This window comes from Neolamprologus brichardi, chromosome 7 (genome assembly GCF_056152115.1).
Source record: "Neolamprologus brichardi isolate AB-2024 chromosome 7, ASM5615211v1, whole genome shotgun sequence".
NCBI classification, from domain to species: domain Eukaryota; kingdom Metazoa; phylum Chordata; class Actinopteri; order Cichliformes; family Cichlidae; genus Neolamprologus; species Neolamprologus brichardi.
In genome coordinates this window covers 58,712,148-58,739,179 of record NC_142110.1, presented here as the reverse complement: position 1 = coordinate 58,739,179, position 27,032 = coordinate 58,712,148, and the positions used below count along the sequence as shown (strand labels likewise).

The following is a 27,032-nucleotide window of genomic DNA, read 5'->3' as shown; positions in this document are numbered from 1 at the left end:
ATGAATTCTGTTTTTCATATTACTATTTTAATTTTTATCCTTGTCAAGACTACTATTCATCTGGAGTATTGTCCACCTCATTGCCAGTGTGAGTGGGAAATCCACAGTGTGTCGTGCTTTGGAGTTGAGGTTATTCCTGTTTTCCATTCCAGCACAAAGGAAGTGTAAGTAACCACAGTCCTTAACCGCTGATTTCAGTGACTGTTGTGGTTAGACTGAAATGCCTTCAATTTCTCTTTTAGATGGCTTCTGGGGACAAGAATGTATTCCATTCCTGAGAATGCATTTGCAAACTTGGCCAATATTTCACAAATGTAAGATACTTTTTACAAAACTATCCTCTTTCTTTCAACCTAGTAGATTACTACTCAACAAAATAAATAAACAATATTGACAGTAAACTAGTGCTTAACCAATTACCTTCATGATCTTCTATTGCAAGTACTGACTGAAGACAAAAATTACAGTTATTGTAATAAAAATAAACCTCTTATTATATATTATATTTTATATGAGACTTAAAGGCACTGTTATCTCTTAGTATGTGTTTCCTATATGCTTAATAAAAATGAGACTTTCAACAAAACTTTTAACTATTCTAACTATTAACATTACGGGCATTTTTTTTTCCTTCCCCTCCAGTAAAAGTTAAAGCAGAACTGAAGTATATACTGCCCTGGGTCTTATAGATGACATGATGGTTGATGCAGAAATGAAAATCAGTGTATGTTGCTAATGCATCAGCTGATTGAGGTGGAATGTATGGTTCAGAAGGGGTAGAGTATTCATAGCTCACTGGTCTGGTTAAACGCAGAGAGCTCTGCTTTTGGTAGAAGGAGTTTGCAAAGTATGTAGCCTGTGGACTACTCTTGTTTGTTTTATTTTTGGTCCTCTAGTCAGAGAAATGTATTCCTTAACCAGCTATTGTGGTTTGAACAGCCTTTTAATAGAATATAGAATAGAATAGAATAGAATAGAATAGAATAGAATAGAATAGAATAGAATAGAATAATCCTTTAATTGTCCCACAAGGGGAAATTTGGTTGTAACAGCAGCAAGAAAAACACATATACAAACAAACAGTATACAGGACACAGAACAGAAACATACACTTTTTTTTTTACATATTTACATCAAGGACAATAGTTACCAAAAACAGAGTACTGCACAGTTATTAGTACTGTACCGAATATGTGTTAAAAATGGCATCTAGTGGAACAGGTTATATGTTCAACAACTTACCACTGTGATCAAAAAAAGAGACATCCTTGTCACATTGACATAAACTCTGATTTAAATTCAAAATACCTTACTAACCCATTAGTCTTCTGTTGTGCCTTGCTCTTCTGGACATTTTCATTTCTAAAATGTAGTCTTTCATTTCATAACATCGCTGTCATGTTTAGTAATAACAGCTTCATTTGTGTAGCACATTTCAAAAAACAGAAAACAAAGTGCATCACAGTTTTAATAAAATCCACACATTAAAGATTAGGTTAAAACATATTGAGTTATGGATTCATAATAGACAAAAAATCATCCATACAACCATAGATTCATTCAACTCGAACCTCAGTTTTTGCCGGAATCAGATAAAAGACATTTGAATACATGCAATTGGTTAATTTCAATTCGATTAAATTTAATTAATGCAGTGTCAAATCACAAGAACAGTTGCCTCAGGTTGCTTTATTACTACAGTAGAGAAAAAATCTCAACAATCAAAGAAAAACCCTGAGCCCGTACTTGGTCACGGAGGGAAGGAAAAGCTCAGTTTTAGCAGGAAGAAACCTTTGGAAGAACCAGGCTCAGGGAGAGCCAGCTATTTTCTGTGACTAAAAGAGGAAAGCAATTTATTAAAAGCATACACCTGTTTCTGTCTGAAGTTGTCAACACTATCACTCTTCAGTGATAGTGCGGACCATATAATACACAAGACAAGCTAACTAGAAATAAACTCTAGAATGGTAGAAACTAGACTAAGAAACATAGGTCGCACAGAGAATAAAAATTAATGAATAAACAACATTCAAAAAACACATGGACACAAAACACTTCAGTCAGTGACGCAGGTACCCTGACAGCCTTTGTCAGGGTACCTGACAACGTGGAGCAACCAACTAATTGGTTAAGCCTGTAGCTTAACCAATTAGTTAAGACTTAACTAATTGGTTTCTGTTATCTGCCTTCATGCATAAATAAAGCTGGTATCATCTGCATAGCAGTGAAAATGTATGGTATGTCATCTAATAATATTATCTAAGGAAAGCATGTCTTATTTAAATTGAACTGGTTACTGCATAGAACCCCCTGGAACTTAGCAAATTTTGTGTGGTGAGGAGTATCAGGTGCTGTACTAAGGTGTAGCAGGACAAGCAAACGATGCACTGTCAGAGAACATTAGTAACCTTCACTAGTGCTGTTTCTGTGTTACGATGAACTCTAAATCCTGACTGAAACTCTTCAAATAACCCATTCTTCTGGGAATTATACTGTGCTGTTTTACAACTGTTCTTTCAAGAATGTTTAAAATAAAAAGAAGTTTAGAAATCAGCCTATGATTAGTTAAGATAGCTGAATAGTAATGTATTTTAAGTAAAGGTTCATATGTTGCTGGGAGGTTGCAGTAGAGCTGCAGTGGTGAGTTTTAAGTTTTGGTGAACAAGCCATTTATTGTCTTGTCAATAAATGGCTTCGGCCCATACATCAGAGTTGTGAGTTTCTAGAGCTTTATTATCAGCTATATATTTTTTTTTTCATTCTTATTCATAGTTGTGCTTCTTATCCATCCAGGATCTGTATCTAATAATGTTCTTATCAGAAGATATCAAATTTGATTCAGTGACCATCATTTTTGTCTTTAAAAGTTGTTCAGACAATTAACAGTATTTCTCTCTCTATTTCTTTCTAAATCTCTCAATCTTCAAATCAGAAGTTGTACTTTGTTTGTGTGTTTTTCAGATACATATCTGATGACAGTACATTAAGATATCTTGAAACGCATTCTTTCTACAACCTGTCCAGGGTCACACACATGTATGTAAATTTCATGCACAAAAATTTAACATGTAATTGAAATTAATCATCAAATGAATGGATTTATGCTTCAGTAAATACAAATAAGTCTTGTATCATGTTGCCTCTGTCCTGCAGTAGTACTGGCAAAATGATTTTCAAAGACCTGGCTTTTTTAAATGTTGGAGATGGCTTCGTTAGATGTAAAACATAATTGTACAGTAATGTACAGATTATTTCAGCAGATCATTCAATCCTTACATGGTTCTTCTCAGTTCCTAAATCCCACCAGCTTCTCCTTTCAAGTACAGGGTTACTGTGCTATTAAAACCTTGTCATTAGCTTTGCATTTTTATATAACAAGCCCCAATATGACAAGCCCCCTTTCCTGTCAGATACTCATATACTCAAACACATGTATAACAGGTTGAAAGTGTTACAGCAAATAACTTGTGAAAAGATTTCTATGGATGTTTCTATAATTAAAACAGTTTTGGAGATATCTTAGACTGAAAAACATTTTTAGGCAAAAAAGCATTACATGAAAAAATGCAAATATTTTGTGTTTGTGCCTCTGTGTATGTTTTCATGTCCAACAGACAACTAAATGGCATCAAAACACTGTCATATATTGATCAAGACGCTTTTAAGAATCTGCCTAATTTAAAATATCTGTAAGTATGATTTTATTTGTTTATTTATATTATGACTGTATTGTTTATTTTACAAATAAGCAACATAAAAGTTATGTACATTTATTGGTTCTTGACTCAGCTTTCTTTTAATACAGTGGGATCACAAACACAGGTCTCACCACCTTTCCTGGGCTACAGCATATTCACTCCAGCCAAGACCATTTTATATTGTATGTAGCATTTAGTCATAAATATTCTGCTGCTCGGTGTTCTCTAATAATTTGACTGAAGCCTTTGTGTGTGTGTGTGCTCCTTTTTAACAGAGAGATGGTGGAGAATGTTTTTATCCAAGTCATACCTGCTAATTCCTTTACTGGAATATCTCTGAATACTTTGACTATGTGAGTTTAATTTAATGTCAATGACTAATAATGCAACACATTTTATTTCTTAATTTGCCATGTTAATGGAGCTTGGTGATGGACTCTTCATACTTGCTGGCATATGGTTATTGGTTAGGTCTAGAAAGACGGTCATGGTTTGGGATAAAATTCCTTCCTTCCTTCCTTCCTTCCTTCCTTCCTTCCTTCCTTCCTTCCTTCCTTCCTTCCATGATACGTTATCACTTCAACCTCCTCAAAGCATGGAAAGAGGCTCAAACTGCTTCTCTGGTGAGCTATAGTGATGGAAAGAGATAAGTTGGGGCTGGAGGTGCTAAATTCAACCATTCCCACCTCCCTCCATTGTGATGACCACCTCACAGAGGCCCAGAGAGTGGATGTTACTGCATTGCAACAGTGTTTTGCAGATTTGTTCTCCCCAGTAGCAGCTCGCTCATAGGGCACCATTTTGAAACAGTTCCTCAGATGGATAAGACAACACCCATCGCATCCTGCCTGCCTCCCATGACCAAAAAAAAGGGCAGTTCTTGGGGCTGGCTGGTTATTGCCACTTGTTTATCCTGAACTTTGTGGATCTGACCAGCCCCTTGAAGGATCTCCTTCCAGTGGACGGAGCAGTGCCAGGTGGCATTTGTACAGGTGAAGAAGGCTCTCTGTGAGGAACCCCAGCTTCACACTCCTGACTTTTCCCTCCCCTTTGGTTTTGCAGACCCACGCCTCAAACTGAGGGCTGGGGACCGTTTGTCACAGCAACTGTAAATAGACTTCATGAGTAAATGAGTAATTGGAACTGTAAGCTTACTGTAAGCTTTTTTCCATCCAATCAAACAGACAAACATACAGCAATTGTTTTCTATGACTAAGTGTTTTGTCAAACAGCAGCACACACTCCCACTCAGATGAATGTTTCAAGGACAACTGGGGGTTCAGTATCTTGCCCAAAGATATTACAACATGCAGACTGGAGGAGTTACCACACCTGACCAGAGATTGTAGCCCAGTATATTTAAGAACTCTACCAAATACAATACTTTTGGTTGTACGCCTTATGTTAAAGATGCAGGTTTGCACATCAGTCATATCTTGATGGCTTGATTTAAAATCGTTTTCCAATATGCATACCCTGCAGATTATGACAACAGAATGTATTTAATGTTGTTTCCAATGGCATACATGTCAGTGTGAAACATAGAGATGGAACTAACGTTTAACAACAAATTTAATTATGAAGATTTAAGATTTACAGGGTTTTCTTCCCCTTTTTTAGTGTGCTGAATAGCAATGGTGTGAAAGAGATCCAGGACTATGCTTTCAATGGAACCAAACTGGAGGAAGTGTATGAACTTTTGATTTATTCACTAAACTGATAAGACACAAGATTCAATTCACATCTTGTATTTATTTATTTCTTGTCTATATAGTTTGTGTCTGAACTTTACTAACGTGCTTGATAGATGGGATAAGTCATAGGTAGATTATAGCCTCAAATGAACAAGCAATTTTAATGACTAAAATTTCTGGGCAGGGTCAAATAATGTTGGCCCCTTTGGTACTTGTAGGTATACTGTTTCAGATACTTTAAAATGTTCTAATGTCATTGATTATGGTTTTCAACCTTGTTGTTGTTTAATTCAAAATGGACATGAAACATTGTACAACAGTTCATTTCTTTGTTATTCTTGTCAGTTTCATTTTATTAAACACACTTTTCAGAAAAAAATACATTTTAAAACTGAAGGTTTGGTAAAACTAAATAGTTTTTATCATGTCATTTTGTTCCCCATCTCTTCCCAAATATTCAGGTATCTTGATAGGAATTTGGATTTAGAACAAATAGAAGAATTTGCATTTTATGGTGTGATTCAAGGCCCAACTCACCTGTGAGTACAGAATTCACAAAAGACAAAGTGTTCTTGACAAAAATATCTCTCTCGCTCGCTCTTTTATTCTCTCTCCCACCCTTCCTTTATATAAAGACAGAGAAAGACAGAGAGAGAGAGAGAGGGAGAGAGAGAGCTCTGTAGCCCAATGAATTAATTCTTAACTATTTGTCTGTCAATCCAGAGATCTTTCAGATACCAAAGTACACTCTTTACCATCAAAAGGTATGAAGAACATTGAAAAGCTCCAAGCTAAAAACACATGGGCCTTAAAAATGCTGCCCCCCTTAAGAGCTTTTGTTCACTTACAAAGCGCTGAATTGACCTTCCCAAGCCATTGCTGTGGTCTTAAAATGCTGAAAAGAGGGCAAGGGTAAGTCTTGGGAAAATATTCCCTGTTATTCTTTTACTTGTGTACTCCTTTCTCCTTTCTGTTGTAATGTCCATAGTATTAGGCCTTGGTTATTCTCAAAAGCTGTAACTAGCTACTAGCTAAAAAATTTTAGTGTATGAAAAAATAGTTACTTAGAACATGGCAATAATTTAGCATTTAAACATTTGACAGTTGAAAAAAGATGCACTGTAGATTGCAGCTTTTGTTTTGTCTGTTTCCATCTTTAGCCAAACATTACATATAATTTATACTGACTTAACATTCACTATGCTGTCCTATATAACCTGCTTAATGACTGCTATAAATTTACAGAAACAAAGAAGTGAGCTAATTGTTACATCAAACCCTACATAAGGTCATAACAACTTGCAATGTGCGTTGTTTATATATTGTTGTGATTAATTGCTGTTTTTTGACTATTGCGATTGCTATCACAATGTGGTTATAATACTACATATTATGTTATACTTTTTAAGACTATTTTAGTCTTTAGGTGGAAACTATTGTCGAGTACTGTCTGTATCTCAGACAAGATCCAACACTCTGACATCACAAAGTGACAAGTGAAAACCATTGTGGGTTTTTACTTTTTACACTTTGCATCACATGTAGTAATTCATGGTGTAATAAACACATTTCCAAAAAAGGAAAAAAAATATTATTTGCAACTTTACATTCTATTTAAAATAGTGCAAAGACAACATAATAAATGTTCATATTGATATTCTAATTATAACTTTAAATGTAATACAACAGCAAGTTTAAATTAAAGTGAGTTAAAAAAAAAATTGGAAAAGTTGTATAATGACAAAAATCAGGCTTTATTTCAAATTCATTGCATGACTTCCACAAAAGAAATCATGGACATCACATCCTCTGGCTTAAGAGGAGAGAGACATGTTATTAGTGCACAGTTTAAAAGTCAACATCTATGGGGATTCATTAATGTACATATCTTGTGCATCTCCGTATCCCCATTAATGTTGAGTGTGGCTTTGGAGAAACACATGTTTATTTGAATGATAGCCAAACCAAATTCTGAATGTATAACAACAGTCCAGAGTAAAGCGTGTAGGTGCTAACTTGACCTGCCTGTGTTCCAAACCTCTTAAAAATTCAAAAGATATTTTATGAAATAGAAAAATATGACAAAAATCACAGGAATAGTTAATGTAAAAAGACTTTAATTTACAGTGTTCTTAAAAGAAGAGATAATGAAACTCAGTGGTAAACATAGACTATGTCCTAACTGTTTTAATAGTAACAAAAAAAGCACATATGGTCACTTGCCTTTGCATTTTTAATTAAAAATAGGCTTTAAATTATTTGAAGATTATTGCATTGTTTTTATTTACAATTTAAATGTGGTTAAACAACAACCCACTTTCGTCACAAAATTTGTATTTGAAAATATGCTTGTAATTCATTTCCTGAAAAATAACTCTTTTCATTTCTGTGCAAGACACTCTGAGGCAGTTATCTGCAACCTGACATGGGCTACTTCAGGAAAGCTGCAGCTGTCTTCTGCAATGCTCTCTCAGAGGTATCTGGAGTACAACATCTCACAACATCTGAAATCTAAAAAGTTTGGTATTCCAACTCATGGCAGTGCAAATAGCAATCCCAACAGCCTGATTTGCCCAACCAAGAAGTCTCAGGATGATACTTTGTTCTATGTAAAAACATATTCAGAGCATCTCAGTGAAGTTTTTGACTTTTCGCTGTGTAATGAACTTGACGCAGATGATGGACCCTCATGCACCCCCCTGCCTGATGCTTTGAACCCCTGTGAAGATGTGATGAGTAAAGACATCCTGAGGATATTGGTCTGGGTCATCAGTTTATTTGCCATTTCAGCAAACCTATTAGTGCTCTTCATCCTGTTGACCAGTCGACAGAAAATGTCTGTTACCCGTTTTCTTATAGGTCACCTGGCATTTGCAGATTGCTGTATGGGGTTCTACTTGCTGGTCATTGCATTTGTGGATTTCTACACACGCTCCAATTATCATCACTATGCGATTACCTGGCAAACAGGAAGTGGCTGCAATATAGTAGGAACATTATCTGTGTTTGCCAGTGAGTTATCTGTGTTCACATTAACTCTAATCAGTCTTCAGCGCTGGAATGCCATCTTCTCAGCTATCAGGCCAGACAGAAAAATGAGGTTGCGTCATGCATCTGTGCTAATGCTTGTTGGCTGGTTGTTGTGTGCGTTTCTTGCACTGCTGCCAGTAGTTGGTGTGAGCAGTTACCAGAAAGTAAGCATCTGCTTACCTATAGACACTGGGACAACTGCTGCACGGACATACATTATTTCTGTCTTGATTGTTAATGTCACTGCTTTTATGGTTGTATGCTTATGTTACATCCACATCTATTTTATGGTACACAATCCCAATCATAACTCCAGCAGATACGACGCGAGCATGGCCAAACGCATGGCTGTTATTATTTTCACCAACTTTTTATGTCTGGCTCCCATTTGTTTCTACGGCCTGTCTGCAGCTTTCCACCATCCGATGATAACTGTCACAGATTCCAAGGTATAACTTGACATACTTGTAATATTTAATGCACCCCCCCACCTCCCCCATTTATAATAAGGGTTTTGTCTTTTTCTCCACAGGTGCTGCTTGTTCTTTTCTATCCTCTCAACTCTTGCACCAACCCATTTTTTTATGCTATCTTGACAAAGGCATTTCACAGAGATATCCTGATGATGCTGAGTCAGATGGGTCTTTGTCAACGGCAAGCACACCTCTATCGAAGCCAACTAGTCAGTATTACTCCCTACATATAAAGAAAATGTCTACCCCAAAGCCCAGCATCCATATCCCAAAACAAATAAGACTCAAAAACAAAAAATGGCTTTTTAAATTTGATTAATGTCCATTTCTTATAGTAATAGTCATAAATGGTTACATATTCACAGACCTGATCAATCAATGTATCAATCAGTGTACTATGTCACCTAAACGGAGAAGTAACCATGAGGTTGAATTTCAATATTTAATGTATATGTCTTTGATGCGGTTACAAATAAATAAATAATGTCTGAATATTATACTATTCCAGCCATAAGGTGGAATAAGAAAACAGAACAGTTCAAATCACGAGAAAACAAACATTGCATTTTCTATTTGCTTTTAGAACCAGGTAACAAACCTTGGTCCATATGGAACTTAAATTATCAACCAAAGGGGAAAAATATCTAAACAATGGGAAATGTAAATAGCAGGTTTGTCCTAACTTTTTGTGATCTACCACTTATTCTAAACATTCTAAACTGCTAATTTAAATGAACAACAAGTGAGACCCAGGTAGGCTGCAGATTGTTGGTTATTCTGTATAATTAACTGCTCTTTTCTCTGTAAAAAAAAAAAGAGCTACTTATTAGATTGTTTTAATTTTTTTTATGCTTCTTGCCTTGAAAGCAATGTCTTGTTCACTGATAAAGCCACTGATAAGTGATTATGATCCACTGTAGCAGACTAATTCAACCTCTAATAAATCTATTTATAATCAAACTGGATCCTTGCCATTAGTATATGTAAATAAATAAAATGAAATAAAATAGCTCCATTTGGGACCACATCTTATCTGTTCATCTGGACGTAGCACTTACACATCCTGGATAGTGAGACACACTGGTTTGAGTGTGGAGTCAAGGAGGCTATTTATGTGAAAACGTTTTTTTTCTTGGTTTGTGTTCCAACATGCACTATCAACTATGGGACCTTACACAGACAGGTGTGTACCTTTCCAAATCATGTCTAATCAACTGAAATCACCACAGGTGGACCTCAGTCAAGTTGTAGAAACAGCTGACAAATGATCAATGAAAATAGAATGCAGCTAAAATCAATTTTGATTAATACTGCAAAGGCTGTGAATACTTATACACTCCAAGAATTTCAAGGAAACTTTTTTTTTTTTTTTTTAATAAACTGCCCTTATGGGGTATTATGTATAGAATTTCAAGGTGGAAATTCCATGGTATGCCCTGGTTAATATTATTAAGAACTCCAGCTCTATCATCATTTCTAGACATACAGAAATATTTGCTGAAAGATTGACAGACAGAACAAGTGAAGTGCATTTATTAAAGTACATGAGATAGCCAAACCATAGCTTGGATAGTTCTTGTATATTGATAGTCTCTTCAAATGAGGCATTACTCTACAGCATATCTCTAAACCCAGCACTGTCTCGTACCATGCTGCTGTAGACTGATTTGTAAACCTTCAAAACATCAAAAGCTGAAGGGCGGTCGGTGGGATCCTTCTTCTTGCACTTCTCATGGATCTGAAAAAGATGGAAATGGACTAAATCCCCGCCAGGTACCTTTCCCATAAGGAACCACGTCACATCTGGGATCTTCCAAATATCGGTCTTCTCATCATACTCTGGCATGAGATTGTCTGAAAAAGGCTTTCCATTGTTTCTGAATGGCCATAGCTGCTCTGGGGCAACAAAATCTCCAGTGAGCTCCCGATGGCCACATTTCACTGACAAGTTTCTGGACATATCCACTTCAGGAAGTGCATCAAGGTCATTCACTACTAGATGAAAGTCATTTGTCAGTAGAAATTGGGACAGAGTTTTCTCAAGGCTGTTTGAATCGCACATAACTCGTCGCCCAACTGGGCTGTTATGAAGGTAATGGAGGATGGTGACGTAATCTATAGCTAGCCTCAGCCGCATCTCCCAATTGTTGTGTTGCTGGTGCTGCTCTTTTTCAAGAACATCATCCAGATTAAGCAATGAGCCAAATGGGTGGTGTTCTGTCAAAATGATGTGCTCTTCAAGGCAAAACCCCACCAACTGAACCACCTGGGGGCTCTGCAGGGCCTGTAACATTGACAATCCATGGAGAAAATCCTCCAAGTAATTGAGAGATGATAGCCTTGACAGAGCTACCTTCTGGCCTCTCCACTCTGCCAAATAAACCTGAGGAAAGAAAACCAAATAGATGAGATTCACAAGGTCTACTGACTGTTGCCAATGATAAAAATTAATATTTTTAACAAAATCTGTATTTTTAACTGTACTAACCTGCCATGTATTACTTTATGACATAATCAATTATTTTAGCTTTATTTATGCTTTTTTTCTTCTTCTTTTTGTATGTCCCGTCTGACACTGTAGCAATTAGAATCAGAGTTATTGTCTAAAGGCCAAGAAAAATGCCCAACAGATTTATTTTACCAAGTAGACCATTACGGCTTTTGCTATACTGGTCCACTTGAATGTCATATTTCATTCAATCTTATTGTTATTATCATCAATTTTATTTTATTAATTTACAATAAAATCAAATATTAGCTCCCTTGTTGACCCCCATAGTCACCCTCATTCCCCAGAAGCCATCAAAAGCAGGGGGGCCCAGGCGACTCAGACACGGGCCCACAGCAGTAGCACCACCACCACAGAGCATGGGGCGACCCACCCGACTCCATTGCAGAGGTAAATTACACCCACTCTGGCATTTAGTGAATTCAGTAAAAGACTACATGAGACAATAGACATCCGGGTTGAGTTCATCGTCCACCTCTGCACCTCCTCAAGAGGCACTCTCAAGAGAGATTTTTTTTTTCATGGCAACGAATGTGAATGTTACTATTAAGTTACAAGCAATTTGCCCTAAAACTTTCTTTTTTGAACATTAAACAATGTGGGACCTGTATAACATCAGTGTGCTTTGTATTTTGTTGTGACATGTTGTCCAGTGTCACAACTATGATAAGTTGCTAAAGTTACAATGGGAAATTAACATGGAATCTCTTGACATTACATTTATTTGATACACATACAAACTTAGCCAATACACACACACACACACACACACACACACACACACACATATATATATAAAATCTGTCTACCTTCTTCACTGCTCCCTGGCCAATCAGCTTCAGCTCGTGTACTTCAGTGTTTATTTGTAAACACTGGAGCCAGGCGGTGCAGTCTTTCATGGTTGGCATTTTAAAGTGTTGAGGCACACAGCCCACCAGAGGTGAAACTTGCTGCAAACCAGGCTGATACACAGAGTCCAGATAGAGGTAAATGAAGATATTGGTAAGAAGGAAAGCAGCAGCACATATTCCAACTATTGGAACAATGTAGGCCACAGTAGTCCTGCTGCGCTGACCCACTGTGCTCTGCATCTAAAATAAAAAGAGGAATGACAAAAGGGATATTGTAAGTGTACTAATTACAGGTACAGATATTAAAGAGTAGCACAACACGAGGCTGAAAAGCAGTATTTTCCTGCCTTATTCTCACACCCTTTGGCCATTGTGGTCAGAGGTATATTGTGTGGTCAGCTGTACCTGCTGTGTAGCCTTAACACTGGTGTGTGGTGGTCCTGTGGTACCATCCTGGTTAAAGTAGTAAATGTTGGAAAATAGTTTTTCTTTAAAGATTTTCAGGAAAAATATCCACTAGCCTATCTATTTTCTTATTCTCCCAGTATTAACAAATGTAACGAAGTAACAAATTACTTACTTTAAAATGGTGAACACACCTTCATTCATTTTGGTGTGCTCAACTTTATTACTGGGAATAAATCCAAAACAAATCTATACCAGGGATAAAGGTAATGTTTTTGATAACTGTACATCTACTTTTGTGCCAGCCACTCACAGTCACTATTTTTCAAATCTCAGCTGTGTTTCATCATGAGTGACTGGCTGTCCCTGTCAATTCCTGTCATGTCTTAAAACCAGTGATGGGAATAACGGCGTAACAAGTAATGGCGTTACTAACGACGACTACGTAAGTAATCTGGACGCTACAGCTTTAAGCAGCTGTGTGCGCTCCCGATCACTGTCTAGCACAACAGCTGGAGCTCAGGGGGCAAAACAATCGCATGAGTGCTGCTGTGGTCATGTGATTGGTAAGCCAATCACATGACCACTTAAAGACAAAGCAACAAGGTGATATATACCATTTTTTAAATTGTGTTAGTAGGCCACGAGTCATGATAAACAATATATGCTGCGTTTTTTTCCTGAATAGTTTCGTGACGTTTACCGTCTAACGACTGCACTAGCAAGCACTCTCTGCTTATGAGCAAAAAAACAGGGGACGTTTTAGGAGTGACGGAGGGAGAGAATGAGAGAGAGAGAAAGAGAGAGAGAGTGAGTGAGAAAGACAGCAGAAAAAGAGAGTCAGTGTTGGGAAGGTTACTTCTAAAATGTATTCCATTACAGATTACAGATTACATGCCCCAAAATGTATTCTGTAACGTATTCCGTTACGTTACTCAATGAGAGTAACGTATTCTGAATACTTTGGATTACTTAATATATTATCATGCTGTTTACAACTACATGAATGTACTATTGCTGTGATTTATTACTGTTACTGAAGGTCTGCGGCTCCGAACCGTAGTAAAGGGACCTCTGGCTAATACGGTGGGTTCTGTGTCGGGCTCGTAGCTGAAAACTAGCTTTACTTTGTTGTCTGGGTCAACTTTGCTAGCGAGAGACAGAGAGAGGCGTTGAAAGGCTGCTCCAACTGAACTTATTGTTTCAGAGGAAAACATGAACACGGTGTACAGTCGAGTCTTAATAGCTTACTTACAACTGGGCTCGTCAGGCACTCTTCTTGGCTGCAGTGGTTATTATTATATTTACATGCTTCCAGCTCCCGTTTTTGCTCGATGACAGCTCGTACTTTTCCTTTTTCTCCCTCCCTCGCTCACAGACACATAACGTGTATGGCAGTCCATTCTCCCTGCAGCACGGACTACACTGCCCATGAAGCTACATTCTTTAGAGCTATACCTGTAGCATTCTGCCTATTAGCTTAGCACAACAACAATAAAAAGGCCTCTCTCACCCAGGAAACACGCAGAGAGAGAGCGTCATCCTGTAACCATGGCAACCGTAATGCTGCCGCCTGGAACAACAGAACGTAGCTGTCAAACAAAACCCAAACAGGCCTGACCCGCCACAATATGAAACAGGGAAGTACCGCCGTGTAATCCATTTATTTCAACAAAGTAATTGTATTCTAAATACCACCTTTTTAAATGGTAACTGTAACGGAATACAGTTACTCATATTTTGTATTTTAAATACGTAACGGCGGTACATGTATTCCGTTACTCCCCAACACTGAAGAGAGTGAGTGAGTTTTGAGATGTGAGAGATTTGTGACGTTTAGCGTGTTTGGAGTGTGTAGTTAATGTGTTGTCTTGTGTAGTTAGTAGGGGTGCAACGATACTCGTATCGATATTGAACTGTTCGATACAGTGCTTTCGGTTCGGTACGCATATGTATCGAACAATACAACATTTTTAATTTATTTTATCAACTTTCCTTCTGACAATGTTGTCTGTGTTGAGCGCTCAGTGGATCTGCGCTCGACAGTGCAGCCTAGGCGGAGTAGTCGAACACAGATTCACTGAGCGCAGGGCAAGCTAGCTAGACAGAAGTTAAGCTCGTTGCAACATGGCAAATTGAACCTCCCCCACCCTCATTCAGATCTGGCGTCTGGAACTATTTTGGTCTTCATGTGACGTATGACCCTGAAGGTAAGCGCATCATGGACTAAAGTAAAACAGTATGTCAGATGTGCCACGCAATGCTCAATTACATGAGTGGGAACTAGTGTGTTAGCGCAGTTAGCTCGTTAATGTGTTGATGCTGTCCAGCCCCACACACGGGGCAATCCGCGGTAGCTCGTTAACGGAGATTTGCCGTGTTGTGGCGTTAACCTCATTTCAGATTAAGGCTGACAGCACTAGTGGGAACACAACGAATATGACTGCACATTTACCCGATAGCATCCTAGTGCAAAGACAAGTGGAAGCAGACAAAAACAACAAGCACGCATACAAACTTTACCCGAGTCATTTAGACAGCCGTTAGCACATGATTCTCCTTATGGGGACCTGATATGTTTAATATGCTGCTGAGAATATAGCCCAGAAGAAGCGTATAGTATAGCTTTTATTTTGGAAAGAGACATTTCTCTGTAATAAACTCTCTTTTCCAAAGATGAGTGATTCCTCAATCAGATACAGGGCTCGCAAAATCGCTAGCCCAACGTCCCGGGGCTAGCGATTTTTCCAGTCGGGCTGCCCTGCTCTGCTCGTCGGCCTATCGTAGGAAGGAAAAATATATGTCAATGCTTTTGCATTCTTTCGGAAATGTAGCTGGGTAATTATGTCATTGGCATCGGTGAGCCACTGTCAATATGTGACATAATTGAAATCGTGTTTGAATTTGCGCTTGTTTTTTGCTTTCACTTTGTAATCGCGCGAACTGTGTATAGAGAGCGACAGCACTGATTGGTGAGTGATGATAATTTGCGCACCAATTCCTCTGACATCGTCTTATCAATCGTCAGCTTACTATGCAAACATGACAAGTGAAATCTCCCGCAGCTTAAACATGTGAGAGGTTGATCGCAGAGAATCGCTGAGTGTTATGTGAGTGCGTGTGTAAAAGCAGCAGGATATATATTTTAGTTCTGCTGAGCCAAATAAGACAGGTCAGGGTGAAGAAGTGACAGCCAAAGAAAAGCTTACCACAAAACGGAAAAGTTATGACAAATCAGACTATAAGGCAAAAAGAAAGTGCAGCTTTATGGTTTCATGGACAAAAGAATTTCTGTGGCTGCAATATGATGAGCTAAATAACCAGGTCTACACATAAGTGGTCCGCAGGTGCGCATTCGCTGTCAAAATAAAAAACGCGCACAAGATAAGAAGTTGCAACGCGTGTTTGCATACATAAGATTTTCAGGAGGAGGACAGACATTTGTTTAGAACTCTTAAAGATGTCGAAGAAGCTCCTTTAAGCAATTACTTTGGTGTTCCTCCACCTCCAAAGAAATGTCAGGAGTCCGAACCACAAAAGAAGCGCGTATTCTCGGAAAAGTGGTTGCAGGAGGTGAGCTGGCTTCAAACAAATGATGAACGCACAGAGAGGTGGTGCAGAATGTGCCGTGAAAATTTAATAAATGACAAATTAATAAAAAGGCATGAACATTTTTTTGTGTATCGAAAAAATATCGAACCGTGACACCAAAGTATCGAACCGAACCGAACCGTGAATTTTGTGTATCGTTGCACCCCTAGTAGTTAGTGTGTAGTGTTGTGGATAGTTTTGTTTTGTGTGTCAGAACAATGAGGCGACTGCTGTCTCCAGGTAAAAACAAGAGTGATACACCTGCTGCTGTCAGACCTGCAGGTATCAGCCCGTCATGTTCTCCTGGACAGAAATTATTTTTTTGGAGTGGCACAAATAATTTGTGTGGCATCTTATTGAATGCAGAACAGCTGATTGTTCTGTAAATAGTCTGAAATGGTTATTTAAAAAAATCAAGGTATTTAAAAAAGGTAAATGGATGCAAATAACTTTGTTTGCAAAACTTGTGCATAGGATTTTAAAATTGACAATTTATATTTGCATTTAAAGTTATGAAATATGATTCATTAAACATGTTTGTGGTTGTTACAGTAAAAATATAACTTTTTCTACTCTGATTTTATATTTTTTTGTCTGATTTTAGATCAATTGTGTTAATACAGTATGTCAAAATGAAAACATAAGTGTAAATTCAGACACGTGAGGTTGTGCTGAAAAGGATGATACCAAACAAGGCAAAGTAAATAGTTTTTAAAGGTAAAATGTGGAGGAAAAATCAAAAGTAGTGAACGTCCCGCTGCTGAGAAAATAACAAATAACAAATTTTTACAGTTTAGAGTAAAATATCAATCATGTGTATTTAATCTCTGTAATATTCTGGATATTTATAATTGAGCTATTTGCATACATTAAAGCTATTCCTAATTTTTGTAACTTTGTAATATATTGAATTGTATTTAATTTAGTTCAGTCTGTTACTGTTTTTACTGTCTTGGAGCAACTGTAAGCACATAATTTTCTTGGGGAATAATAAAGTTTTCTGATTCTGATATTGTGTCCTAAATGTTATGTAACCATCTGCCACCAGATGGAGGGTTGTTATTGAGATACACCTGGATCTATTAATCTCTGCTTCATGTTTTTGTGAACACTATTAGTTAGTTCGCAGATACCGGCAGCTGAAATTTTCTCCAAAAGGTGGATGGGCACTCCCTTAGCGACAGGGTGAGGCATTCAGTCATTATGGAGGGGTTCAGAGTAAAACTGCTAGTCCTCCACATCGAATGGAGACGGCTAAGGTGGTTCTCTCCTAAGTAGGGTGTTCCGGCATAGACTCGGGACAACACGGGAGAGATTACATTTATTGGCTGGCCTCGGAAAAGCTTGATGATTCCCTGGATAACTTGGAGGAGGTGGCGAGAGGGAGGCCTGGGCTGCCGCCTCTGGAATTTAGATACGTGGAAGTAAATGGCTGGATGAGTTCTTGTTTTGTTGTTTTAGAATTTTAGTTTTACTGAAGTGGTTGTTATGAATTTTCAAACAGCATGCATCATTCATAATGAACGCCACAATGCACCACACTTTTCCAATGTTAATTTTTCATACTTTAACAGTACATGAACATCTTTTGTAGCAACATGTTTTCATATCATATTTAGCATGGGTTTGTTTTAAGTGTTCTTAGTTGTTGGTTCTGTCTGGAGTATAACGTACAATTTTGATAATGCATGATGCAAGGTGTTGTACAGTTAAGCGGCATGATTCATTTATTGAAGAATGTGATTAATGGTTTAAAAAAACGTTTGTTATTAATTTTTGACTTTTTTTTAAACAGTTCTTAAATTTAACTGAGTGTTTCTTTAGACTTGCCGGTTCGTACAACTTTTTTTTACGGTTAGTCGATTAAGAAATTAGAAATATCGCTAATCTTTGGTATGGATGAAAATGACTAAAATAACTAGTTCTAATAACTACATACTCTAGATTAGTCAAATGGTGCCAGGAGAACAATCTCCTCCTAAACTTCAGCAAGACAAAGGAGCTGATTGTGGACTTCAGTACATAGCAGGCGAGGAATTACGAGCCGCTAAACATCAGTGGTGCGCCAGAGGAGAGAGTGGATAGCTTCCAGTACCTGGGTGTCCACATCACTCAGGACCCGTCATGGTCATGTCACATTAACACCCTGGTTAAGAAAGCCTGTCAGCGTCTCTTCTTCCTCAGAAGATTTAGAGACTTCCATTTCCAGCTGAGGATGCTTAAGAACTTTTACTTCTGCACCATTGAGAGCATCCAAATGGGGAAATATCTGCACCTGGTATGGGAACAGCCCCAAGAAGGACAGACGAGATCTTCAAAAAGTGGTGTGCTTAGCCAAATGCATCATTCGCTATAGGTCTTCCACGATTACTCGGCTAGTCACAATTATGTTGACTATCAAAATCGTCGACGACTAATTTAATAGTCGACGCGTCGTTTGTAGGGGTGGGTTTTTATAATCGATTTATCGATTAAAATCGATTCTGGCTTGGATTACGTAAAATCGATTCATTAAAATCCTGAATCGATTTTTTAATACAAATTTATTTTGCCCGAAATGCCAGAATCTCAGGTGAAATCTCACAAAATTTCAACAACCACCAAACAGCTAAAACAGTAAATGAGAGCAGGAACACGGATTCTGCACAAAGACTTAAACACACAGCGCAGCCCGCGGATCAGAATCAGTTAGATGTCGAATTTCTCACAGTCGGGGCTGAAAGCCGACAGCCCGCTGATTCTGATCTGTCGGCGGGTCCGCGCTTTGTGTTCATGCCCTTTATGCGCTGATTGTAAAGCTGTTAGTTTGATGTCTCTCCAAACAATATTGACCGAACCAGCAGCAAAAGAAGATCCAAACTACGCTTCACATAAACATCGTCATGTATTCACTCTTACTTTTACTGTTTTGCTTCTACCATGATGCACAGCTCTCTCTCTCTCTCTCTCTCTCTCTCTCCCCCTCTCTCTCTCTGTATGGTTTTCTGCATTATTGGCTTGCTTGTTAAGCACAAGTCTACCTTTGTTTACAGCGCTATCGGCCGACTTTTTTTTCTTTCCGTTTTATATACTTCCGAAAAGAAAACCTAATTTCTGCTGTTCAATGCTGAACAAATTTAAACTTTTTAAAATTATGCAAAATGCAAAATGCTTAGCCGTGTCTCTAATAAAACCGCTGTAACTTCAGAGGTAATGTTCATATGTTGATTAATGGTTTTCTTTCGTTTTTGATGTACTGCAGAATATTTTTATAAAATCCCAGGCCAGGAAAAATCGCCTTCATGTGTTTCTGTGTTTTATCTTCAGCTACTTTGACACAAAGGCATCTGCTGTGAGCTTACACCTTTGATAAAGTCTTGCGTGTGTCAGCTTCCTTTTTATAGATACAAAAATATGTAAATGTACTAATCTGAATTATAATATTTCTGACTGTCAAAATTTCCCATATTCAAATAGAAGTAAATCGAATCGTGGATCGAATCGATTCTGGACCTTGTGAATCGGAATTGAATCGATTCTAGAAATCAGTGACGATACCCAGCCCTAGTCGTTTGAAGCTTTGTAAGATCCCAAAAGACGCAGGAATAAGTAGTAGTATTTAAGAGTGTAATAGCAGACTGAAACAGAAGATGGCAGCAATGCATGTACAAGGATGCCAGCTGCCGTTAACCCCCGAGAAGAAGAAGAAGAAGCAGTGTCCGGTATCGTAGTTGTGTCCAAATTCAGAAACCGCATCCTCCTGTGTCCGCATTTGTAGGCCAATTACGTTACAGCGACACGACAAAGACTGTCCAAATTCGAAGACTCCGACAAATGCGGCCGACAAATGCACCCTTTATTTCCCCAGATTTGAAAGATGGGTCGGGTGTATACTTCGTGGCCCAACGTATCCCAGAATTCATAGCGCGGCCCTGCTCAGTTTTCAACAATGGCGGCAGCTAGTTAGTTTTAATATCTCTTTTATTATTCTTTCTGGGTCACAAAATATGTGAAAATATGAAAATGTTAAAATATGTTAAACGTTTGTTTAACATATTTTCAGGCGAGAATGTGGCTGTGTAAACTTGAAATATCTGCTCAGTTTATCAAGACACCACATATTTTCAAAAGCGCTCCAATGTTTTCAGAGACATCTGTTACCCACCAGCTCGATATCTAGCCGGGGTTCAAGGCTCACTAGAGCCGTGAGAACACCAGACTCCCGGCAAATCATTTTCAAACCCACTGCCGTCTTTCGCTATTCAGGTTAAACATGATATATACGTCACTAAGATAACTTAAAAATGTTATTGTTTGGTCTTTTTCAGTATTTTATTTGTTCTTGAGTTGGCTGAGATTAAAGTTATAGTTTTAAAGAGCTGAATAAACGTCAAGCAGACAACTGATTATCAGAAGTATGAGATGCTCGAGAATATACTCCGGTGTCCTGTTATATTTTAGATAGCAAGGAGCAGACGGCTGAGTTTATTAAACTCCATCAAAACAATCTGCAAATTTCATTAAAATTTAATAAACTATCATCTTGGCTTTTTTTTTTAGTTAGCACATACCTTAAACACTTAAAGCTGTAAGATAATGATAGTTATATAAGAGCAGATGCATGCTGGTGCAATAAGCTGTATGTTTTACGTCCAATGGACACATGATCTGTTAAGTCGACTAATCGCAAAAATAATCGGTGACTAGTCAACTATCAAAATAATCGGCAGCCCTAATTTGCTATGAGCTTCCTTACCTTCGGTCCATGTACACTAAGCAGTGCAAGACCAAAGCCAGGAAGATTATGAAGGATCGCTCTCATCTCAACAATGGACTCTTCTCACTTTTGAGTTAATGGGAGCACTTCCACTCCCTCAAGTCCAAAACAGCTCTTCATTACAGAGGAGCTTCTTCCCTCAGGCTATTCGGTCCCTGAACCTTGTGTAGGACTGGACTCTCTCTCTCTCACTACTATACATCAGGAACAATTTATTCCATTGCAAACTGTTACTGTGCACTGTTTGTTTGCACACTCTTTACATGCACACTGTTTATTTGCAAACTTTTATAATTTCTTAAATTTGTTTATCTGCACATTCTATTTTTGTTTTGTTAATTATTTTTAACCTTTCATTTTATTGTACATTTTTTACAGTTAATTTTTAAATTTGTATATTATGTAAATTACTTGCTAGTTAGTTTTATGTTTACTTTTATGTCTACGTTTGGTTCGGCATTGCACAGCAACAAGCATTTCACTGCATGTCGTACTATGTACGATTGTGTATGTGACAAATAAAATTTGAATTTGTATTTCATCCAAACATAAACATGTTTGACTGAGTATTTCAAACAGGCTATTGCAAGCAGAAACTGATGAATATGGGCGTCACCTACTTAGTGAGGAGAAAAGTGGGACTGACCACCAGGGCCCTAAATGTGAGAGAGGCCCTTGCAAGACTGGAACCAAAAGTTTGTTTTTATGGCCGACCTGTCAATACCTCATAAATGTGTTTTGTAGCTGCAATACACTACAGGGAGCTACAGATCTATATTGTCTGCCAAAACTGCTCACAATACTAATGAAGTATGTAGTGTGAACGGCAAAGCAGGAGGACAGAACAAAATGGAAACAGATTTAAAAATATATAAAAACAAAGTTAAATGCAGTCTGTGCAAATCTGTGCTTTTGTTCCAAAACAGCAATAATTCAGTGTACGAGCATTTAAAAGGCTGAAGAAGCTTCTTGAACAAGAAGTAAAACATCTTCAAGAAACTTAAAGAAGTCTGGTCGCTTTTCTTTCCAAGCTTCTTAGATTACCATGAACCTACGCAGACATAAATGCTTGTTAAAACGCAAATTGTTAGGAGCATGAAATTATCCAAAAGGTACTGCTATGCTAAAGCATTAAGAGTTCCATTCAATGGAACCAACACCAGCTCCTGAAAACAACCCTGCACTCTCTTTGCACCCATCTATCTGCTGTTAGTTAAGCAGGGCAGTTTGAGGAAGACGGTACATTGCAGTCTGATAAAATTAGCATAAAACCACACAATGACATTGCTTATTAAACAACAAAACCAAGCAACTAGGTAGCATAGCATATAGAAAGTCACTTATATGACGAGGAATGGTTTACTTTGCATTTATCAGTTCTAATGAAACAGACAAACACACAAGACAATTCAACTGCTGTATATAGTAGGAGAAATAATTTATTCATACCCTGCCAAATTTTTAAGTCTGGTCACTTGTCAACCCTGTATTGCAGATTGACATACTGCAGTTTGCAACATACTGTAGAGTACAATGACTTTATATATTTCAATGAGTTATGTATAAGTAAGTAATTCTTAGAAATGTAATCTTTGTTTTGTTACGCTTATAGAGAAAATGCTCATTATACTGACTATGAAAAGCAGCTGAACATGCTGAAACACTAAAATTACAGTTCCTTAGCCAAATAGGCCCAATAACAGTGTGTTAAAACACTAAAACTTGTTCAATGACATGACATACATAATAGGCATAAAAATAGGCATTTAAAGGTTAGAGAAGGGGGAACTAATTATTTGAGTCTCTTCTGAGCAACAAAAGGCTATAAATTTTTATGGTAGATTCATTTCCATTGAGCAGTGGAAGCCAGAATTCTGGCTCCCGCAGACTTATTCTGACCTCAACCTCCATTCCCACCTCTCCATCTCCATAGACAAAGAGCTGTCAAAGGACGTCAAGGACAAGGTTGTAGACCTGCACAAGGCTGGAAAGGGCTACAAAATCCCCCAAAAAGCTTGGTAACAACTGCTAGCGAGATTGTTTGGAAATGGAAAAAAAGAAAAGAAAATGACCTCGGACTTCGGAACTAGTCTCCTGCAGAAGGGCTAAAATCTGCAATGGGCATTCTGTTATACCCTGAGCATGCTTTGGTTTCTGCTAGTACCATGTGGTTTTTACCAGTGGACAAGAGCGTTCCCTGTGCCTTTGGGACAGGTGACTGTCATTTGTGCTTCTTTGCCTACATTGGCCCACCGGGAGACTTAATGCTTACATTGGCAATGACGGTGATACCGGGAGGGGCGTTATTTGGAGAAACAGCCCGTCTGACCTGAACCCAAGTGTTTTATTATTCAACCTTTGTACAATTCACAATTTGTGAAATGCCTCTGTGTTCCTTTGGATAAGCTGGAAACCTAAACAAAGACTGTTTAGGTTTCTGCTCACACATCGGTCCCGGAAAAGCAGAAGAAAATGGATGGATAAATGGGTGGATTGACCATTCTGAACCATTACATTGTACCCTAGGAAAGCTAATTTTATTTGTTCATTCCTGCAAATAAAATATATCTTTAGTGAAGTATTTTCGCACTATTTTTCTATACCACTGGAATCCTAAATACTTAATAAAAACAAAGAAAATAATGCATTATTTTACTTGGTAAACCAAGAACAACTAATTTAGTCATAAACTTATTGTAGACTATGGTATGTTGACAAACAAGGACTAACATATGGGGAGATTTCAAACCCTGCAGATTTATGGACATAACAAATTTTAATAAATGGTTGGTATATGACCACTATACCACTATAGAGTGTATACAGTTGTCAGATCTATTATGTTTTTATAAATTAATAATAGTAATAAAAAACAAGTAAGAGATATGGATGAAGAATGAAAGGGGACTCAAAGAGAGAGATACTGAATCTGCACCATGTCAACCGTTGACCTGTGTGGATGTTTGAAAACTAATTCTAAAACAGATTAATGCATGTAAAAATGGCATGTTTTTAAAATGTATCTGAACATGTTTGAACCAGAATCCAAAGAGGAGGAAATAGGTGGCACGAACAGTTACAGCTATAAAGATGAGTAAGACTAGAAAAGCATTACATTAACAGCAGTCCACTACATATACTAACAAAAAACTGTGCTCTCTGGACTTATTGGGGGATTTAAAAGTGAAATTTTAAAAACTTTTAAAAACAAGCTATCTTATCTTATTTTACCAAGTTGTAAGGGGTGTATTTGGAAAAAGGTTTTAAAATGTTGACCTAAAATTTGTACTCTCGGGAAATGCTAAATGTGCCAAGTTTAAGTGTCTAAAATCAAACAAACAAACAAACAAACAAACAAAACAAAAAAACCCTAAGACTAAAACAGTTTCTTTACTTGCAGAGGAAACAAACATTTTTGGTAAACACGGTTTAAGTTAAAGTATTTAAAAATGGACACGAGAACTATCATGCTTAAAGTATAATAATAAATCCACACTAAAGATCCCCATGTAATTAAATACCACAGATGGCGGCAGGCATAAAATAGTGGCTTTTGGGCATGCGTAAGACTTTGACTACGTGCATTTCAGCGCGTGATATTCTTCGCACGGTTTTAAAATGGAACAAATGTAAAATAATTTCATGTTAAGTTATATTACAACAATGAGATACAGCTAAATGGTGTCAGGCAGAGCAATCTTACGTTTAGCTAATGTAGAGCAATAACACAAGGAAGCCCACAAAGAGGTGATGAAGCATATCTATTAATTAGCGTTATTTATGAAGATGCCTACCGTAACTAGGGTTCACATGGTGTTATGACTAAGGAGGCACTTTTTGAGGATAGCAACATGTCTGCTACCCCCTCCACCATCAACCGTATCAAGAAAAAAACTTCCTTTCAGATTTCCAGAATAAAAGCACAGTAGTTCACCGAACTAAAAACGACTTACCCAAAATATTCCGTTTTTATTCCCCATATTCAAGTTTCAGGGGTTGCAATAACTACACTGTGATGAAGCCTTTCTGAGTCTATATGAAAATAATAAATAATGAAATGTCGGCTTTTATTCTGAAAAGTGAAAGTGTGGACGCCACTGCTTAGGCTCAAGGAAGCATAGGTTATTACAGTAACAGGCGAGTGGAAGACGCTGAGTGGCAGCGTGCAGGTATCTTTTCACTTTCAAAATTCATATCTTCAGAATCTTTAATCAAGCTCTATAGTACTTTTGCTATTGTAGTGAAACTGATAACCTGACAAAAAACGAACCAGCTTAACAGATGGCGGGCGTTAGCTTATGTGGAAAACCGATATGAAAGTTGCCTTTTTAGTAACCTAATAAGGTAGACTAAGTTGTAGGAAACCCCTAGCTACATTTTTCTTTAGATTTGGCTTGCTTAGATATAAGGTCATGTATATGTATCGATTCGCTAAATCGATGCATTTTCCCTTTCTAGCTTCCGGTCTATGTCCAGGCGTGACATATGTTTAGTCGTCACGCCAGTGCTATTTTTGCATTATTAAAAACAAACGCTCAATCAATCAATCACTCGAATAAATAAATTCTCACGTAATAGCTAGACGCTTGTCGTTATAAGCACCGACCAGCTGTCATGTCATAAAATGTATGAACGTGTCTACCCTTATATTGCAATGATTTTTTTTTTTTTTTTTTTAAAAGATGCTTAATGTTAGTATGTACGTAATAGTATACATGTGAAGATGTTCAGTAAGCCTTGCATTGTTTTTGACGTGTGGGAATAGCCCTGTTTCCATAGTTTCCTCCGTCTCCTGGGTTCTGATGTCAACAGAGCTTCCCCTTCTCACTCCTCCTCTGTTAAAGCCACCCTACTCTGTTATCTGTTAACAGATGATGAGTCACCAAGCAAGCAAAGCATCTCGGTTATTTTTCTTTCGCCATTAATAAGCATTCTCTGGGTTTCAAGTATGTTTCAAGTAGAGGAGAAAAGCAGTTGTTGTTGTTTGGATTTTGCCATAATGATGTTATCATCACATTTACGTCTTTGAGTATTTGAAAAGAAAAAATTTAAAAGACTGTTTCAAAGACTGCTACAAGCTTCATTGAGATAGCATTTTTTACTATTTCTTAAGGACATGACTTTCAAATACTGTTCAGATACTGCTTTCTCTGAAAATCCCCGAAAGGCCTTCAGAAAGCATTTAGAACTATAGCTCTAGATAAATTGCAAGAGAGTCTGACACACACATAAACTTGCCTAAAGGTTTTCCTGATCCACTTCCAGCATATTCTTTTGGCATGTTGAATTTTAAGGCAAATTTGAGACAATATGTGCGTTTTGTCTCAATTAACAGTTATATTTTCATTTTCACTTACTGTATTAACACAATAGACCTAAAATCACACAAAACAAAAAATCTCAGTAGGAAAAATATTTTTTTTACAATGAAAACAGAATTAAAATGCAGAAAATGTCTCAAGCTTTTTTTGTATAACTATTTATAAAATAATAATCATAATCATGTGTTATAATAAGATGCCACACAATTCATTTGTGCCACTCCAAAACTTAGTTCCTGTCCACAATAAGACAGACAATATCTATGTCGTCCCCTCAGCCTCCCTGGGAAAGTCTGTTCCAGGGTGCTGGAAAGTAGGGTGCATCTGTTTGTCGAATCTCAGATACAGGAGGAGCAATGTGGTTTTTGTCCTGGTCGTGGAACACTGGACCAGGTTATTATCCTCTCACGGATACTTGAGGGTGCCTGTGGAAGGTGCTCCAGGAGTATGGGGTGTTTGGCCCATTGCTATGGGCCATTCAATCCTTATACAACCGTTGCATAGCCGGCAGTAAGTTGCCGGCTATGCCAGGGGTTCCCTGGTTCCCTTTTTTCACCAATTCTGTTCACAATTTTTATGGACAGAATTTCTAGCCTAGAGGCGTAGCGGAAGGCTTTCACTTGGTCTCAGAATCTCATCTCAGCTTTGCGCGGAGGATGTGGTTCTTTTGGCTTCATTGGGTGATGGCGTCCAGCTTGCACTGG

At 37.8% G+C, this 27,032-nt stretch overlaps 3 protein-coding genes across 5 annotated transcripts in view; 2 read left to right on the top strand and 1 right to left on the bottom strand.

The window, feature by feature from the left end:
- Positions 1–23,340, top strand: LOC102786487 (thyrotropin receptor-like). The gene is made up of 14 exons (XM_087842722.1): positions 1–164; positions 243–314; positions 2,962–3,036; positions 3,615–3,689; positions 3,806–3,880; positions 3,974–4,051; positions 5,319–5,387; positions 5,854–5,931; positions 6,116–6,304; positions 7,788–8,871; positions 8,955–9,110; positions 14,154–14,248; positions 22,849–23,025; positions 23,169–23,340. Exons 1-14 carry the CDS (start codon positions 1–3, stop codon positions 23,338–23,340), a joined length of 2,559 nt encoding a protein of 852 aa, XP_087698848.1.
- Positions 9,194–24,880, bottom strand: pomk (protein O-mannose kinase). Its single transcript, XM_006797297.3, has 3 exons — positions 24,802–24,880; positions 12,214–12,495; positions 9,194–11,278 (listed from the first exon to the last, which is right to left on the bottom strand). The coding sequence occupies exons 2-3, from the start codon at positions 12,493–12,495 to the stop codon at positions 10,508–10,510; spliced, it is 1,053 nt and encodes a 350-aa protein (XP_006797360.1). The 5' UTR covers positions 24,802–24,880; the 3' UTR covers positions 9,194–10,507.
- A 213-nt stretch (positions 24,881–25,093) lies between these two features.
- Positions 25,094–27,032, top strand: part of pam (peptidylglycine alpha-amidating monooxygenase) — a 53,338-nt gene continuing 51,399 nt past the window's right edge. For 2 of the 3 annotated variants that reach the window (XM_087843967.1, XM_087843965.1), the window contains exon 1: positions 25,095–25,176. The gene's annotated coding sequence lies outside the window, so the exon portion shown is untranslated. Of the gene's footprint in view, positions 25,177–27,032 lie in introns of all 3 variants that reach the window. The other variant, XM_087843966.1, reaches the window with a different exon arrangement.

Bases quoted from the DNA above. Each gene is read 5' to 3' on its own strand.
- LOC102786487 (XM_087842722.1), top strand. From the start codon at position 1: ATGAATTCTGTTTTTCATATTACTATTTTAATTTTTATCCTTGTCAAG. The intron at 9,111-14,153 runs ATTACTCCCTAC...TAGCACAACAAC, and splicing joins ATCGAAGCCAACTAGTCAGT to AATAAAAAGGCCTCTCTCAC. The intron at 23,026-23,168 runs GTAACAACTGCT...GGTTTCTGCTAG, and splicing joins AAAATCCCCCAAAAAGCTTG to TACCATGTGGTTTTTACCAG.
- pomk (XM_006797297.3), bottom strand. From the start codon at position 12,495: ATGCAGAGCACAGTGGGTCAGCGCAGCAGGACTACTGTGGCCTACATT. The intron at 11,279-12,213 runs GTAGACAGATTT...TTCTTTCCTCAG, and splicing joins GCCAGGGAGCAGTGAAGAAG to GTTTATTTGGCAGAGTGGAG.